This window comes from Barbus barbus (genome assembly GCF_936440315.1).
Source record: "Barbus barbus genome assembly, chromosome: 48".
Taxonomy (NCBI): Eukaryota; Metazoa; Chordata; class Actinopteri; order Cypriniformes; family Cyprinidae; genus Barbus; species Barbus barbus.
In genome coordinates, this window is record NC_136726.1 from 15,607,268 (window position 1) to 15,626,987 (window position 19,720).

At 36.8% G+C, this 19,720-nt stretch overlaps 1 protein-coding gene across 2 annotated transcripts in view; it reads right to left on the reverse strand.

Moving 5' to 3' along the window:
• Window positions 1–19,720, reverse strand: part of LOC306866905 (SNF-related serine/threonine-protein kinase-like) — a 29,734-nt gene that overhangs the window by 3,410 nt on the left and 6,604 nt on the right. For both annotated transcript variants that reach the window (XM_079412337.1, XM_079412336.1), the window contains exons 2-5: window positions 12,724–13,399; window positions 3,469–3,610; window positions 308–520; window positions 81–197 (exon numbers count right to left, since the gene is read on the reverse strand). In XM_079412337.1, coding sequence (XP_079268463.1) covers window positions 81–197; window positions 308–520; window positions 3,469–3,610; window positions 12,724–13,312 — 1,061 coding nt within the window. In that variant the 5' untranslated portion in view covers window positions 13,313–13,399. The remainder of the gene's footprint in view (window positions 1–80; window positions 198–307; window positions 521–3,468; window positions 3,611–12,723; window positions 13,400–19,720) is intronic.

Genomic DNA, 19,720 nt, shown 5'->3' on the forward strand with positions numbered 1-19,720 from the left:
TTGTAAGATTATCTCTAAGAGGATAAAACCCCTTCAGATTCAAAATGATCTATGATATGTTTAAGAATACTGGGACTTACTGTGTATGTCTTTGTTCAGGAGAGAGACTTGACTGCTCTTGCTTTTCTCGAAGAAGTCGTTCCCCCAGCAAGTAGTACGTGGCTGTGATGTGGTTATATCTGTCAGCCTCCAGTGCTCTATCACAAAATATGCATTTGTATTAACAACTTACATAATGCAACTCTGAAGAGGCCAAGCTATTCTGAGACCAAAAGAAAATATCCAAGAAGAATAAAGAGATACCCACTCCTGGATGGCATCTCGGTCAGCAATGCTGCCACCGGTCATGGCCTGCAATATGAACTCGTGCTCCTCAGGTAACAAACTGCGGTGGGAGGTGAGTGGGGCGGCTGTGTAACCGGCAGGCGAAGGGTCAACACCCTGCAACCAAGAGTGGCCCTCGATCTCTGTCAGAGATGCTCGTTTAGACGGATCCCTCTGCAGCATACGTGAAATCAAACTGATAGGAAAAAGGGAAAATGAGAGGGAGAGAATGATGAGAGATTGTTATTCGTTTTTTACCAGAGCAGAACGAGAACATCAGACATGACCTTCTCTCGGGGGAAAAAGAAATAAGAAATATCCCATCTTCACAAATAGGCTTGATTTTGTCTCCCTTCATTACTCTTGCCTCCATCTCACTTTATTTTGGTCTCACTCTAGTTGCAATTTTCATACTTTCCTTTTCTAGCAATCTTAATAAATATTCTCTGCCTAGCTGACAGGCGATGATTGCACAGGCGCATCTTACCGTCAGAGGAGACTGAATGAAAAGGAAGTGCTCATCTTTCTGCTGATTAATATTCATGAGCACCTGCAGAGAATTGGTGCTTCAGTGAGGCGAACGGAAAGAATTTGGAATTGGTTGGAACTCTTGAGATCCAAGCTTGTGTGTGTATGTGTGAATGCACTGCACCCATCTTGTTTATTCAAGGCATTTGAGTGTTTTATTTCACTGCGGTACTGGCACACATTTCTGAAAGGTGTATCTCACACAGATGACCAGCAGGGGGAGATGTTTTCCCTTTCGAAGTGTGTTTTTTAAGGTCTCTCTCTGAGTGTTTGTTTATATTCCCACATGCTCCATTGCCCTTGAACATCAGCAGAGTCTCTTGGTGTGTTTAACCTCAAGACCTTAAACAGCCGTGAGGAAGAAGGGCGGGAAAAAAGATGAACAGCAAGATGAAAGTCTGCCTGAAGACACAAGTGTTCTCCACTAAGAAAACCCTTCCCATTAAAGGAAGCTTTTGATTGTGGTGGAGATCATGTGACCCAGTCCTATGTTTGTCTGTGCAGCCAAGCCCAGATGTCTAACACACATTCGTACACACACTCTTGCACAATTGACTGATTCAGACCTAAACTCAAGCCTGAGAGCTGTTGCTTTGGGGATGTTCTGACTACAAATAGCCTGGAATAAACTCACTTGAAGATAACTTCACTCTGACAAAAGGCAGCCTTGTGTAAAAATCTGGTCACTATAGAGCTGCGGTGAACACACTTAAAAGCAGGCTTGTGTGCCATTTAGAAGTGAACTGAGAATGTTTTGTATGTTATAATTAAAGTTTACACACAAATGGAATTTCAAGCAATTTTATGTATTTTTAGTAATACATTTCATTTTTTTTCAGCATGAATGACTATTATGATGATTAAATAAAATATCATATTTAATAAATGTTTCGGTGGACCGTAGTAACTTAAAGTATATACCAGAATTCTTTAAGTTACCCCAAATTGTGATATTATTTTTTATAACGTTACGTGAAAACAATTTGGTGGACATTTTGTAGTTCTTAACAGTAAAATCTATTTTAAAAATACTTAACTAAGAGAAATAAGTCTCATCATCCGAGGACAAAAGTACTCTATCCCCCGGTTTCACAGACAAGGCTTAAGCCTAATGCCAGACTAAAATCTAAGTCTGAGCGGTTTCAACTGAAAGAAACTTGCTCTGACTGATCTTAAAATATATCAGTGCCTTTATTTTGTCTCAAAATGAACAATAGTAATGTTTTTTCTAAGGCACGTTTATCAAAATTACATAAATGTCCTAATTTAACTATTGTATAATTCTGACTTAGTCTAAGCCCTGTCTGTGAAACTAGGCCTATATGAGGTACTTAATAGTCATAATTAGTCATGCAATTATGTATTTTTGCAAAGCTTTTTTGTGACTTCAAATCCAAATTCCAAATCATGCCCAAGCCTTCTTAAGAGCATTACAACATTATGATTCAAATACTATACTAAAGCTTAGTCAAGTGCATCTAATCAATCTAGAAAAACTAGTTAAAGTCCTTATGAAAAAATAAATAAAAATTAGGGAGTTGCCATGACCTGTTACTTCCATTATCCGTCACCTGGCCCAAGGATGGAAATTCTGTGTGTCTGTCATAACTTGCCCCTAAATCTAACATCCAAGAACATTTGCTCATCCAAACAGAAGCCTGATTGGCTTGCTCAAGCGTCATTTAGAGAAACACGACCTGTGATTGGTTGGTACAAGCGGGTGTAAACAGATAAAGTACAGTATGTTCAGATGGGCTCCGGTCTACATGTAGGTATGAAGTTTAGCGTGAAAGTGGTACAAACTGGAGTGCGAGGGAGTGGTGTTTGAGAGGCTTTGAGAGACTACATCCTGCCAGTTCTCAAAGAAAAACAAAACAAAACAAAACACCGCAACAAAACCCTGTGTTTCAATGGCACACGGCTGTCAAGGACATTTTAAAAACTAGTCTATTTACTCAAGCATGTTTTTGTGGGCATGCATCAGATCAGGTCTTTGTGGAAAAGGTTTTAGCAGGGTCATGTCCTTGGTAATACTGGTTTCCAGAAATAGTGAACTCAACAGCACCAGCATGGAAAGAAAAGACCATTGATATATGACATCTGCTGACCCTGAAGAAAACACTCGGATTTAATTCGGATTGCAGATTTAATAAAACTCGTTACATAATGCCCAACTACTATCACGCTGAAGAGAAGACTATTTAGCTATCAACACAAAAACACATCTATTTATGTCGTGTTTCCCGGTGAATACATTAAAACAATTAATTTATGTCATAAGCAAAATTGCTTTAGATAACATTGTTGTAACTTGTTTATGTCTTAAATTAAATTCATACCCCAAATGTTTTTTCTTGTTTTATGCATAAATGTAGTGAGGTTCATGCTTTAAAAGAAGAAAATGCCAATGGAGTAAGAAAAATGAACTAATAAAACTAAATATGTTGTAAACAAGTCTTATAGTTAATGCAATTTTGCTTCAAGTAAAAAAATAATAATAATGAAAAAGCAGTGTATAAATACACAATAACCTCCAGCCTTCAGGATTAAATCTGAGAAGTCTGTTTATCAGTTGTGTGTGTCTGAGGAAAATCAAAGCTCAGATGACATACGTACTCTTTGCATTCTGGAGAGATGTGGTTTGGCACAGTGTAGCGACAGTCCATGATCATGATGAGGGTCTCGCTGTCATTGGCCTCTTGAAAGGGTGGGTGTCCACACACTAGCATGTAGAGGATCACACCCAGTGACCAGATATCTGAAAAACACACAATAACAGACTTTAAAATATGTCTTATTTATTTGCAACATTTATTTGTTTTAAATGCAATTCACAAATTGCAATTTAAATGAGAGAAAAAAAAAAGTTGACTAATATAATATAATAAATACAATTAATAATATAACTTCATGACATTAAGTATGTCTTTATATTGAAATATCTATTTTTATTTATATTGATATTAGTACTATATCACCATGATTTCAAGATGCAATTATAACCAAGTCAAATTGTTGTCAGGGTAAATATTTACACCCCTAGAGAAAAGTGTACAGTAATAGGATTTGTACAGAAAAGAGGAAGAAACATGTCAAGGGTTTTTATCTAACAGTCCTCATGTGACACATGCTCACACTAACAAAACTACTTAATACACGAAGAGAGGTTAAGTGAAACTAAAACGTGAATAAAACCAGCCTTAACCTCTTCAACAAAGTCAATGTATGTCCTCAGACAATAATTAACTCTTAACTTAACCAATCATTAATCACTGATCGCTATAGACCCTATAGACATGTGCTTCTGACCGAAATGACCCTGAAATTGTTTCCCATCCAACTCTGTGTCAACCAAGGATCCCAAGAAGTCTGACAGAACATCATGAACCAAGAACAGAGTTAACAGGACACGAAAAAGAGAGAAAAGTAAGAGAGGGGGCGAATAAGTTCCACAAGAGACGTGTTTGTTTTAGTGGCGTACTTTTCCACGGTGGCTTTCCAAGAAAACAAACTTCCTCTTTTACTTGTGTGATATGTATAGAGCGTGTGAAACAAAAAAATATATATATAAATATGGGTGAGAGGTCTAAGCTTCTCTTTTAAGTCAGATGATTTTAAAATAATAGGATCAGTTTAGATTTCCTTGGTTAGATCACATTTCATGTTCATAACATTTCATTTAACCTTCAATTTCAAAAGGAAAGAGTACGGAGAATGTGCTCATTTATAGTTTTGGTCTAGTACGCTGAGCTGACCGCCGGTTAAATACGGCTGTGATATTCTTGGAGTTCCATTTTGGCGAATACAGAAATTTAGAAAAGGCCAGAGGATGAATGCAAACATTAGATCCCCTGATATTAGTTAATTTAGTTTGAGTTATTTTAGTCATGTATACTAATTTATTTATATATATATATTCTAATTTTCACTTAGATTATTTTAAGGAACATTTTTTCCCCCCTTCTTTTTTATTATGGTTTAATTTGAATTAATAACAATAACCCTGCCTTGGATCACATATGACCCACCATCATCATCATCATCATCATCATTACTAATAAAACTAAATATTATTACACTATTAACATGTTACATTTATTGTTATTATCATTAATGGGCAATAATAATAATAAGACTCCTTAAAATGATATATATATCTCCTTAAAATGATATATATAATCGATTATTAAATTATATATATTTTAAATAATAACAACAACAATAATAATATAGTACTAAATAATAATAAAAAAGTAATTCACCCAAAAATGCCTTTATAGTAAACTCACAAAAATAGTCTTCTTTTAACATTTTATTTTACATGAAATCACCAGCAGGAGAAAACAAAAAGGTTTCAGCTCAAGGCCTTCTTCGGTGCGATGAATAAATCAGTCCCTCCATCCACTTTTTAAATCATAAATTACATTGACATCATTATTCACTAGCTAATGTGAAGTCTCTAAACACACACACACATACATTCCATACAAATGCTAGACAATTTCCATTTGCCAAAATATTCACATCTACCACTACCTTATAAGACATGATTACACCCATGCCTATAACATGATTCATAGAGGATCCCATATTTATTACAGTTTCACAATTAAAAATATTAAGTGTACATTTTAAATATGATTAAATAAAATATTAAGTGACAAAAGAGCGTGGTGCAAACGGCTTTGTGGACTTCTTGAACTTTCCCATTAAAACAAAAGCTTCAAATCTGACATGCTGTTCTCAGTGTGTGTGTGTGTGTGTGTGTGTGTGAGGATAAATTATGTGTGAAAGAGCATCTACTGTGTGAATCAGAGCAAAGGATCAGTGTGAGAGACAGTCCAGAGGGACAGCATTGTCCAAGCAGTGTCTTTAACTGCTCTAACAATAAGCCCTCTCTTCTGCTCTCTGTACTGTGTGTTCCTCCACAGAGACAGACACGAGCACTACACGTCTCATACTGGCATGCATGCATACAGCTTGTTATTTAACGTCTATTAAAAAGGCACAAATTTTTTAAGCACACTCAAATGCTTATATAATATATGTCTGGTTGGACATGAATAGAAATACGACACCAAAGTGCTATCAGGTTTAAACTGCATAAAAATCATGGTATCCTTGATTAAATAAGTGCATTAATACTGTATTATAACTAAAACTTAATTTTAGTACCGATTTTCTTAATTAAACTATCTTTAGCATTTATCCATCAGAAATATAACATGAAATTGTGCAAGAAATAATGTTATGTGTGGAGGTGGCAGAAATAATGAGTTACTGTAAGTTTTTTTTCTTGTTCCATCTTGTTAAAATAAAATAAGTCACAGCAAGATAACTCCGTGTGTCCACAGTTTTAAGAGCAGCACGCCTCTCTGTGTGTGAGAGCCATGTGACTACAGTTTACACAAAACACTTTACACACAACTGCTGTGTCGAGGTTACATAATGTGACAACTGTGTGAAATGTCTCGAGACTTCAGATTCTAAGATTCTAGGATTCTAAGGATTCAAATTAGACAGCAGAATCTCTATATCTATATAAAGCTGTAGATATCAAATAATAGTAGAAATGCACTGTTTTGAATCTTATCTTTAGAATGTTTAAAATCTTTGAAAATAATATGGAATTCTAGGTTATTTTTAAAAGGACAGAATGTTGAATTTTGAAATTGTTTCAGGCTTCTTTCCTAAATAGAAAATTCAGAACAGCATTTATTTGATACAGAAATATTTTGTAACATTACAAATTACTTACGTAAAATGCAGAGTAAGACTGCATGTTGGAGAAGGTATGTGTTATCATTGAAGCGTGAGTGTGTGTTTGTGAGATGTCACTGAGTCAGTCTCTCCCAGCTTATCTATCTCAGAACATCTCTGATCAGCAGTGTCGACAACCTGAATCCTGATGACACTGAGCTGCTTCACACACACACACACACACACACACACACACACACACACACACACACACAGACACAGACACAGACACAGACCTTTCCATTGATTTCTATTGTTTTACAAAGAGCTAGATATTTTCTAACCTTAAACCTAACTGTCACTCATATGTGACCCTGGACCACAAAACTAGTCATAAGTATCAATTTCTCAAAATTGAGATTTATACATCATCTGAAAGCTGAATAAATAAGTTTTCCATTGATGTATGGTTTGTTAGGACAATATTTGGCTGAGATACAACTATTTGAAAAAAATGGAATCTGAGGGTGCAAAAAAATCTAAATATTGAGAAAATCACCTTTAAATTTGTCAAAATTAAATTCTTAGCAATGCATATTACTAATCAAAATTTAAGTTTTGACATTTACAGTGGGTCATTTACAAAATATATTCATGGAACATGATCTTTACTAAATGTCCTAATGATCTTTGGCATAAAAAAAAATCAATAATTTTGACTCATACAATGTATTTTTGGCTATTGCTACAAATATACCCCAGCGACTTTTGTGGTCCAGGGTCACATATTTTCTGCATTTTTTTTTTTTTTTTACATTTAATATTTTTATCAAACCATTTTCCTCATGAAAACGTGAGGACATTTGGTCCCTACAAAACCCGTATGCATTCAAATGTTGTGTTTTGAATAGAGTGGCAATTATAGCTTAGATGTGTGTGTGTGTGTGTGTGTATGTGTGTGTGTGTGTGTGAGAGAGAGCTGGCACTGAGTGACTGAACACTTGTGAGTGGATTAGAGCCGAGCAGCTGCTTACTGACTATGAATAAAACCTCTCACTGAGCTAATGAATATTCAGCCGTCCACACACACACTGGCTCAGGCTCATGCATGCACACAAAAAAAAAAAAAAAAAAGAAAATAAATATTTGCACACACACATACAGTGGAAACGGGACCCTTCTCTGTTCACTCGTTCAAACATTAGATATCAGCTTCCCAGAGAGGCGTTCTACTCTCTCTCCTGCTACTGAGGTTAATGGCATCAGCTTGACCTAGAACTGCTAGGTCAAAAGAAAGCTTTCCAGATGAAGTTTCAGATGCCAGCCTGTGCCCAGCAAACTTCAGGAGCTGATTAAGCCACTAGGCAGTGGGCAACAGGGTCTGCCGACGGGCATTGCCATGCCTTCACAAGAGATGCTAAACAGGCTAGCACATGAAATGTAAAAAAGTAACAGCTCTGGATGTTTTTGATTAAGTCTCTATTTTTGGAGCTAGCAAAATGTCATTAAGCACTGCAAAGTGTTAAAAAAAAATTTAAATTAAAAAAGAAAAACGTCAAAAAATGCACGTTTACATTGTTAGTTTAATAATTCACTAATTTGCATTTTATGATAGAAAAATAAAAAGTATCAAAAGGGACGATAAAGCACTTCTTATATCTGTTGGCACTGGTGACAAAGACCTAGACCTATAATTATCTTTTTTGTTTATTATTATTATTGTTAAAATAATAAATATTACTATTTTAATATTTCACTTAAATTCTTTTTTAAGAATAAATAATAATATTAATTATTATATGATTTAATAAAAAAATAGTATGTTTATTTTACACTGCAATGTAAAAGTATTTACGGCTTTCTTATGAATTTCTTCACTTTCAAACATTAAACCATCAAGTTTTTATTTTGGCTGGAAAACCACAGGGACACTGCTCTTTTGTTGACAACAGCTGGTTTATAAGAATTTCTCATTTGCTTCAACAAGTTTAGGAAGATGGTTGGCACATGTTGTGGTCTCAAATGCACACTATAAGGGATAGCTAACTTCTTCACTAACTCAGAGAAGATGCACAGAAAAAGTTCATATGAAGCAGCATTTACTGTGAACCGAGAGACAAAAACGGCAGATCATGAGCTGCCAAGCTTCGAGATTATGCTATAGTTTAGTGCTGTGATTTATTCTGAAAAATTGTGTGGCCCTACAAAGGATATGCATCCAATTCTACAGTATTTTAGTGTAAACGCACCTGAGAAGCTAACTAAATTAGCCAGATGCTAACATGGAGTCAGGAACCATTGAGAGTGAGATAAGCTTGTTTCACCAGTCCAGAATGACTCAATGTATTCAGGCTAACATGCTAACTGCTAAACTACAGCTATAGGAAAGCTTCTCCATTGAGTTTATGCGTGTTTACTGTTAATTTTGACTGACTCAGTAAGTTACACATCTGTAATGCATGACTACTCAGCTCTTATCTGCTCTAGTTCTAGGCTACCGTAAGTAGATTTTGCTTGGAGAGAGGTGAGACAAGCCCTCAAGTTCACACGCTTCTAGCATCCTAGCGTGTGTGTGAGAGTACAGCCTCCTTTGCACGCTTTGCTGGGTCTCAGCGGAGACTGACCCACTTTGTGCAGATCTAATCCTGGCACATGCAGCCTCTGTGAGAATTACTGTCCCAACGTCACATGACACTCTGGCAGAAAATATCATACAAATATGATATTAATAATGTCAGAGCAGAGGAGCGGAAGGCCACAAATGGCAGCTCAGCAAACATCTGTGCTCTAGAAATCCCTAGTGAACTGGAACGAGAGAGAGACAGCAAGAGAGACAGACAAGTTCAGTGTCAGCACTGCAAGTCTTCATCCTCCTGTCTGTGTCACAATGTTAAGCTCAAGTGTCCTCTAAAGTCTGTCTCTCTCTCTCTGGCTCTCCACCTTTTCTTCTCTGTATCTGTCAAACATGAGTCTCCAGCTTCATCATTCGTCATGAACGTTGCATTTTTAAGACAGTGTGTCAAGCTAAAAATAGTTCAACTTGCAAAACACACCCCTAGATCCCTACGTTCTGTTCTATTCTGTTGCACTCAAACTATTTTTGAACAAGAACTTGAGTTGTATGAATGTGCCCTAAGAAACACATTAGATCAGGGTCAGTGAAACCCCAAACTGGCCTAATTATTCCAAGTTTCACTAAAACCAATTAAGTCACCTAGTCATTCTGGCAACCTAACAACTTAAGAATCACTAAAATCTATAAAACATTAGATCGTTAGAATCTTAAATCTATTAATCTTTTAAACTATAAATCTCTAGAATCTATGACTCTTTGAATCTTTAAACCTTTAGAATCTGTGAATATATGAAAATTTGAATTATGAATTTATCAGTTAAAACTATGAATTTTTTAAACCTGTGAATCTGTGAATTCTTTCAAACCATGAATCCTTAGAATCTACTCTAAATCTATGAAGCTTTAGAATCTCTCGATGAGCATCTTCAGATCTTTAGAATCTGTGATTTTAATATTTTAATCCATGAATCTATTAATCAATCTACTGTATGAAGCCTTTCAGTCCTTGTAATTTTAAAACCTGAATCTTTGAAACTATGAATCTTTAGAATCTCTGAATCCATGTTAAACCTATGAAGCATGATAAATCAATGGAATCACTGAGAATTTTTAGAATCTTTAAAACTATGAATCTTTCAATCTTTGGAATCTTAAACTTTACATTTTTTTATAATCTTTAGAATTTTTGAATCGATTTTGAAACAACAATCTTCAGAATTATTACACTTATTAGAATATTCAGAATCTGTGAATCTATAACTATTCAATTCTTTGAAACTGAATTTTGTAATCTTCAAATTGTTTAGAATCTTGGAATTCTAAAGATTGTTTGGAATATTTGGAACCTTGGAATGTTTGGAATCTTGGAATCCCTGGAATCTTCAGAACCTTAGAGTCTTTAGAATCGTTTGAATCTGACATTTCACTGCTGGTTATACTCTGTATAATTGTGTATGTGACAAATAAAAAAAAAAAAAAAAAAAATCTTGAATCTTAAAATCTCAGCGCAGTGAAATGGAACAGTACATACTTTAGTTCAGAGTTTGTGCTTAGCTCACATCTGTGCTCTGGAAAGCTCTTCTGAGCTAGTCAAAGACAATAACAAGAAAGAGAAAGAGAGACAGAACAATTTGTTGTCAGTCCTGTTACTCTTCATTCTCCTGTCTGAGTCAACGTTAAGCTCAAGTGTCCTCTAAAGTCGGTCTCTCTGCTTGCCCCAGTCTCTCTCTCATTGAATCTCTCTCTCTCTCTCTCTCTCTCTCTCTCTAAATCTGCTTTCTTCTAATTTCTCCCCCTCTCTTTTGCCGTACATTGAGTCTCCGGAGCTTAATAAGGTGACTGGGTCTGAACAATGGAATGAACGATGGATAGAAGGAACGCAAGTTCACGGCTAGCCACATTCATCCTCCAAACAATTTTCAAAGACACAAGATTTCAGCACATACTGAACAAGAAAGTCCCAGACCAAAGCACTGGCTGACACAACAGAAAAATATACAGCAGGCAGCAAAAACATTCTATACATCACTGAGGTCTGATAATATGGGTTTTTAATGGTCTTAATGTCAATGTTGTTTGGAATCCATTTCACTACCCTCAATTTTCCGGATATTCAATGACAATTTAACTCTTTAACTGCGAATTTGCTGCAGGGACTCTGAATGCTGTCAATTGAGTCATGTGTAGGACTGACCTGACACAAATCTCCTAGCTTGACCCCTGCTAGTGCACAGATGTGCTGTTCATTCAGTAGAAGATTTCCGCTCGGCAAACGGCAGCGATTAAACCCATAAGAGGCACGTGGGGAGAGGAGAGGGGAAGATCAACTGTGAGAGGAGAGCGAGGCGTCCCGGTGTTCTTGTGACACAGACACAGAGTTTGATGTGCAGGCCCGCACGCCTCTGCGATTTAATCCCTTGGCAGATTAGTTTGACTGCGCTGCATGTAAATTAAGTGTCCAAAAGGACAGAATTTAGCCCTCTACTGAAGACCGATTGACTGAATAAAAGGACACACTTGGAAACATAAATAGAAAATACATTTTTAATCTTTGGAATTTTCAAATCTATAAATCTTTTAAATGATGAATTTTTAGAATCTATGAATCTTTAGAATCTCTTTTGAATCTATGAATCTTTAGGATAAAAAAAAAAGAAAAAGATTAGAATCTTAAATCCATGAATCTTTCAATGCCTGAATCTTAAATTCTATGAATCTTCAAAACTATGAATCTTTGAATCTTTTTAATGAATCTTTAAAATCATGAGAATCTTAAAGGGATAGTTCACCCAAAAAGGAAAATTACCCCATGATTTACTCAGCCTCAAGCCATCTACATGTAGTTGTAAATGACTTTCTTTTTTCTGACAAATACAAGAGTTATATTAAAAAATGTCCTGCATGGCTCTTCCAAGCTTTACGATGGCAGTGAATGGTGGTCAAGGTTTTGAAACCCAAAAAAGTGCATCCATCATAAAAAAGTGCTCCAGGGGGTTAATAAAGGACTTCTGAAGCGAAGCAATGCGTTTGTGTGAGAAATATCCATATTTAAAACTTTATAGACCATAATCTCTAGCTTCCACTAACTATCGTATGCGTGTTCATGAAAGAGTGACATTCTAGCGTATAACGCGTGGAGTACTTTTTATGATGGATAGATGCACTTTATTTTGTTTCAAAACCCCGAGCACCATTCGCTGCCATTATTAAGCTTTTTTAATGTAACTCTGATTGTATTCGTGTGAAAGAAGAAAGTCATATACTGTACACCTAGGATGGGTTGTAGGTGAGTAAATCATGGGGTAATTTTCATTTTTGGGTGAACTATTCCTTTAAATCTATGAAACCTTGAAACTATGAATCATACTATATTATTTCATACTATGAAATCTTTAAATCTAAAATCTTGTGGGTGATTCTGAATGGGAATTTGGCTCAAATTTTATGAGCATTAAAGATTTTAAATGCATTCCGATTGACTGGCTGAATACAAACTTGAAACGACACACTTGGAAACAGACAGAAGAAGAAAAACTGTGATAGAAGAATCTGTAGGAGGTGCAAAGTCCAAAACAAAAGACAGTTTTGTCACTTACCCACTGCTGGAGCGTCATACTCTTCGCCTAGCAGTATTTCTGGGGCGGAGTATGCTAGCGAACCACAGCTGGTCATCAACATGGTCCCGGGCTGAAAGTGGTTACTAAAGCCGAAATCTGTCAGCTTCACTGTCCCCTGCTGCCTGAAGAACACCACATTCTCTGGCTTCAGATCCCTGTGGACAACGTGCAGACGATGGCAGTAGGCTATCGCTCGAACAATCTGCGCAAAGTGCACTTTCGCCGTGTCTTCGGCCACCCCACCTTCATGACGCAAGATGTAATCGTACATGTCACCTCCATCGCCCAACTCTAGAATGAGGTACAGCTTGGTCTGCGTATCGATGACCTCATACAGTCGCACTACGTTGGGGTGCTGGACGAGTTTCATGCAGCGGACTTCTTGAAGTAAGTGGCCGGTTGCTAAGTCATCAAGTTTTGTCTTGTCGATGACTTTGACTGCTACTAGTTGGCCTGTGAACACGTGACGGGCTAGTTTGACCACAGCAAAATGGCCTTTGCCCAGTGTGCGGTCAAGGTCATATAGGCCGGCTATCTTGCCCTCATAACCACTTTTGGTGGCAGCCATTTTGGATCAAGCAGTGAAGGTTCAGTTGAAGGACTGGGCTCTCTTACCAAGGAGCTGAAGGAAACTGGAGCTCTACTGAGGCATCACCTGTGGACAAACAGAAAAGATAAAGACAGTGAAGAAAGAACATACTGAATATAAACAGTAGACCCTAAAAATATTAGCTATAATGACATTTTACCTCATGTATTGAGAAGATTTAGCTAAGTAATGATGCTTGCTAAGATAAGAATACCCCAACAACCACCTAAGCAACTGCATAGAAATGTGCTAACAACCATAAAACAGCACTCTCACTTGTGTGGTACAGCTTAATATAATGGTAAAAGGTTTCTGTACGGCATCAGGCTGGAAAACCCTTTTAGGAATCTTTAAGTGGAGGGAATGTAGTGCTCTTTGTGTTGAAACAGACAGAGCTACATATAGACAGCTACATATTGACTTTCACATATGCAGCATTATTGAAGAGAGGAAGGCAAGTGTGTGAGCACAAGGTAAACTGTCTAACAGGTTTATTTACTGATCTTGTGTGTTTGCTCAAGAAAAGACGGGTACTGTTGGTATTTGCCTGTAAGAATGCCAGACACTGATATTAAAATATTTCGAAAAAAAAAAACAATTGTCTCAGAATCAAATGATTATTATGGCCACACAGCACTTACTTCGTAGAACAACAGTTACTTAGCAACAGTAGTTACTATTACTATGAACTCCAAACAAATCCACCCTGTTACTAAACAGAGAACTCCTCTATTATCAGACTTATAGGGAGGGACAATAACTGCATGTCCAAGCACGAATGTGGCTGTCTACTACAAATCCAGCCGAACCTGGAGGTGATTTCATGATGCATGCTAAGACAAAACCTATTCAATGTTGAAATTGCATGATATTAATTTTGACGTCACCTATCGCATTAGACAAATCTTTTTTAATTTCATTGTATCATGCAATTGCCAAACATTTGTGATGAAAAATTTTATTCAAACAGTTGATATACATGCAAATTTAAGAATTTAAGGGACTTTAAACATCATAAGTTAAAATCAAAGCGGAACAAAACAAAATAAAAACACAAAACAACCCCCCCCCCCCCCCAAAAGAAAAACACTGTAGCACAAAAAAAAAAAAAACACACAAAACAAAGCAAAAAACTAAAAACTAAAATCCCCCCCCCCCCTCAAAAAAAAAACACCAAACAAACAAAAATAAAAACACACTAAAAGAACACGAAACAGTACAAAATAAACTCTCAGAGAGATAATTGAGGGAACACTAAAAAAAACAACAACAACAAAAAAAACTTACAGATAAATATGCTTTGATGGATTGGACATAAAGAGAAGAGTGGAAAAAGAGGGTAGTGAGAGGAGAGTAGTGCATTTGGGGACCTAGCGCCAGAGGAGTCGTGTGACAGAGGCATAGAACAAATGCTATAGATCAATACCTGTAATACGATATATTAGGGGGTGTGAGTGCATGTGTGTGGTTTGATGAAAGGATCTGAATAGTTAATGACCAATAATAGAAGTTGAACAGGGCACTGACGCTATGATGCCCATGTTTTTGTTAACTAAAATTAAAACCAAAACTAATACAAAAATTGTTCATACAGTGCTGCTTGAAAGTTTGTGAACCCTTCTATATTTAGAATTTTCTATATTTCTGCATAAATATTCACACAAGTCCTGAAAGTAGACAAAGAGAACCCAATCAAACAAATGAGACAAAAAATATTTTATTTTTCTATTATAGTTCAAGTTCATTTTATTTGTATAGCACATTTACAACAGCCACCAGGCTGACCAAAGTGCTTTACAGATTATACCACATACACAAAAAACCGACCCGACAAAAATGTAATACAACCCGTTTTAAAAATGAAAAATGGCCATATCACAGTAGTCAATACACTAAGGAAAACAAATACATTTTTAGCAGGGACTTAAAAACAGACAGCGAAGGGGCCATTCTAATCTCTAGAGGCAAGGCATTCCAAAGTCGAGGCCCTGCCACTGCAAATGCACGCTCACCTCTACGCTTAAGCCTAATGTGAGGGACTACCAACAAAGCCTGGTCACAGGATCGTAGGCTTCTGGACGGAGTGTAGAGATGAAGAAGTTCAGAGAGGTAGACAGGGGCTAGGTTGTGTAGGGATTTATATACAAAGAGGAGAATTTTAAAGTCTATTCTCTGACAAACCGGCAACCAGTGTAAGGATTTAAGAACTGGGGTGATGTGTTCATGTTTACGACACTTTAAAAGAAGTCTGGCCGCAGCATTTTGAACAAGCTGAAGACGTGTATTATATTGTCATTTATTTATTCAGGAAAATGATCCAATATTGTATATCTGTGAGTGACAAAAGTATGTGAATCTCTTGGATTAGCAGTTAATTTAAAGGTGAAATTAGAGTCCATCTGTGCAGAGGTGTTTTCAGTCAGTGCAATGACTATCAAATGTCAGTAAGTGACCTGTTTTATTCAAAGAACAGGGATCTACCAAAGTCTGATCATGTTTGAGGAAGTGAATCAGGTCACGAACAATGGAGATTACTAAGGACCTCGGAAAAAGTGTTACTCATCAGTCTAGAAAAGATTACAAAACCATCTCTAAAGAGTTTGGACTCCACAAATCCACAGTCAGACAGATTGTGTACAAATGGAGGAAATTCAAGACCACTGTTACCTTCCTAAGAAGTGGTCGACCAACAAAGATCACTCCAAAGAACTTGTAATAGTCTGCGAGGTTGCAAAAGTTCCCAGGGTAACTTCTAAGCAGATTTGGATTAAGTCGTTTTGGATAAAAGCGTCAGCTAAATGAATAAATGTAAATGTTGCAAGAAGAAAGCCACTGTTCTCCAAACAGAAAATTACTTGCTAAAGATCACGTGGACAAGCTAGAGGACTATTGGAGAAAGGTTTAATGGATGGATGAAACCAAATAGATCTTATTGGTTTAAATGAGAAGCTATTATGTTCGGAGAAAAGAACACTGCATTCCAGCTTAAGAATCTTATCCCATCTGTGAAACATGGTGGTGGTAGTATCATGGCTTGGGCCTGTTTTGCTGCATCTTGGCCAGGACAGCCTGCCATCATTGATGGAACAATGAATTCTGAATAATACCAGCAAATTCTAAAGGAAAACGTCAGGACATCTGTTTAAGAACACAGTCTCAAGAGAACGTAGGTCATGCAGCAAGACAACAACCCCAAGCACACAAGTCATTCTATCAAAAAATGGTTAAAGAAGAACAAAGTTAATGTTTTGGAATGGCTGAGACAAAGTCCAGACATTAATCCAATTAAAATGTTGTGGAAGGACCTAAGCAATCAGTTTGAACCAACATCACAGAGTTTCAATGGTTCTGCACTAAGGAATAGGCTAAAACTCCAACATGTTTTTGTGCAGGACTGATAAGCATTAACAAGAAACTTTACCTTCAGTTACTGCAGCAAAAGGGGGCCACACCATATACTGAAAGCAAAGATTCACATCACAATGCACAGATATGCAACACTGGATCATTTTTCTCAATAAATAAAATGACAAAGAAAATACTTCTCTCTCACTTGTTTGATTCGCTTCTCTTTGTCTACTTTCAGAACTTATATGAAAATCTGATGATGTTTGGGGTCATATTTATGCAGAAATATAGAAAATTCTAAAGGGTTCACAAACTTTCAAGCAGCACTATATGTATATAAATATAAGGTGAAATTCTGACTTGGCAACCAGCTGAAAATAAGTAAAATAAATAATAATAATAAAAAGCACTAAATTGATTAAAACTGAAATAAAATTTAAAAAGTACATAACATTTTCAAAACTAAAATTCAAACTATTAATAGATACTATAATAGTACATAAATAATACTGTAATAACAATGATGCATTCTCACACTCAGTGTACTCAGAACTTTTCTTGTCTGTTAAAATCAATGCTGCTAATAATAACGTTCCCTTTGTCCGATGGACAGAGTTTGTGGTCGATCGGTACACAATTACACACACAAATGTATTCTCGAATATCTGACATATGCAAATATTTGCGCTCCACATACACTTTCTATTTTTTCTTTTAAAAACTAAATGATGTAAATGATATGTTGTGTTTTTAAAGCAACAGGTCACCAAAAAATGAGAACCTTCATTGTATGGAAAAGAGCAGTGTGAACATTCTTCATAATATTTCCTCTAGCATTGCCCGAAAGAAAAGGAGGTTTGTAATTCCAAGAGGGTGATTTAAATGACTGAATTTTCATTTTTGGGTGAACGATTCAGGTTTTATTTTGTGTCTATTTCAGAGCTTTCCTGCTTCTGACACACTGGTGAGCAAAACTTTGATGTTTTGTTGCCTTTTGTGAGATGTATTTATTTAGTGGTTGAGACCGAAAGAAAAACAGAGCCAGATGACAAACGAAAGAGCAAAAACAGAGTACAAGGATGTAACAAAGACCGGTTGGCCTCCATATTGAGGAAGGATAGGGCTGTCCACCCTTTCCATGTTCAGCTCTATCATTTACAAAGCATGGCAGTATTTCCTAAAGGGAGCAGGGAGCACACATGGTGCTTCCTTCTGATAGCGTTCAGGCAGACACCCAGCATCCGTAGTTTAGGACGACTCTCACAGTTACACAAGACACATACATGCTAACATACGCAGACATGGCTTTTCCTCGCCTTCCTGTGATCAAGGAACTCGCACATCGAGGAGATGGGAATCCAGCAGGCTCAGCGTTTCTGCGAGAAAATGTCCGCTGCCTGAGACGCTGGGGTCTTTTGTCACCCGCTGCATGAGCGTCAAAGGCAAGAAAACAGACCGATTTGTACGCCGATACGAAACACACAAGCCCATACGCGGGGCTGTCAGGAGGCTCGTGGTCTGACAGGAGGCACCAGGGGAGAGGTGTGAAAGCATGAGTCATCCTGCTCTCGCTTTTGGAGGAGGGAGGGCTGATGGACGAGCAGAGTGAAGAGATGTGAAAGAGATGCAGAGTTGAGGAGAATATAATGGGGTTTCCTTTAGATATGATCTCATCGCCCCATGTTCCCATCATGCAACATTCATGGTGATGAGGTCAGCGTGGTGCAATGGGAGTTTGCGTGCCTGCTGTTCAAAGTGCATTAACGTGTACACTTGCACAAACGCTAAAACATTTAAACCTCTGGTCTATCAGGAAAATTCATATACTACATCAAGAACATTTTCACGAACAATCTGCGTACGAACATTTTCACGAACAATCTGCGTACGAACATTTTCACGAACAATCTGCGTACGAACATTTTCACGAACAAACCATGATTCACGAATAGTTTTCGTTTAATAATTTTTGTCTAATTGAAAAAATGTATTGTAAATTAAGAAAACATTTACAGCACACATATTCCAAAAACATACCCTTAGATTTAAGATTAAATTTTATATATAGATATTTAGATCTTTACAAAGCGTCATATGTTTACTGATAGTCACTTAAGACAGTAAACTAAAGGTTCTTCGGAAAGCCCTTAAATGGAAATGGTTTGGGCGGGTTTTATGCATGACTAATCTCCGACAAGCGGTCGCTCATTTAGAATAGTAGTAGTATATATTTATTTAATGCCATGTCAGCATCATAAGCTATTTTCATGGCAAAAACAATAAAAACAAATACAAGTATAACAAATACAATAAAACCAGTAAACAAACACAAGCTATATTACCGCTAATTTAGCATAACAAGGTAAAGAACAAATTCATGTGCATATGCAGGTGTTGTGAATTGGGCCAACATTTTTTGTGAGAAGTTCTCCTGTGAGTACAAATATAAAATAATCCACGCAATTATTAGCAAATGAGATCCAGCGTTCCAAAACATAGTAAGCTACCTGCTGATGAAGGATTTTAAGGGCATACTCCTGACTGTTCTAAAAAGTGTGCGTTCACGCCATGTCGTAATTACGAGATTCCAAAATGTAAAAAGTGTCCACGTCCTCGTAGAACTTGTAATTACACCTAATAAACCGGGAACTCTCTGATAGCTATGACTTGTATCACCTGACGGCCACAGATTCAGCCTATTTAGGCGTTGATAGTGTTACGCATAATTCCGAGTCTGAGGGCGTGAACAGCACCAGGTAGAATGTCATGTGTTGTCTTCTCGAAATTATGGTAATTAATTACAACATGGCATAAATGCAGCATAAGTTACCAAATTTAGTCCAAATTCAAAGGAAGCATAGAATCTGGGAAAGCAATCCCAGAGTGCATTGCAATTAGCTTGAAGATTGAGGACAACGTGAGAAATGTTCATTTTAAATATACTAGGGCCATACTATATATAGGGCCATTCGCACAAAACATTTTTTGTATTCCACTGGTCTAATTTTCCATGAAAACATGACTATATGGACACATTTG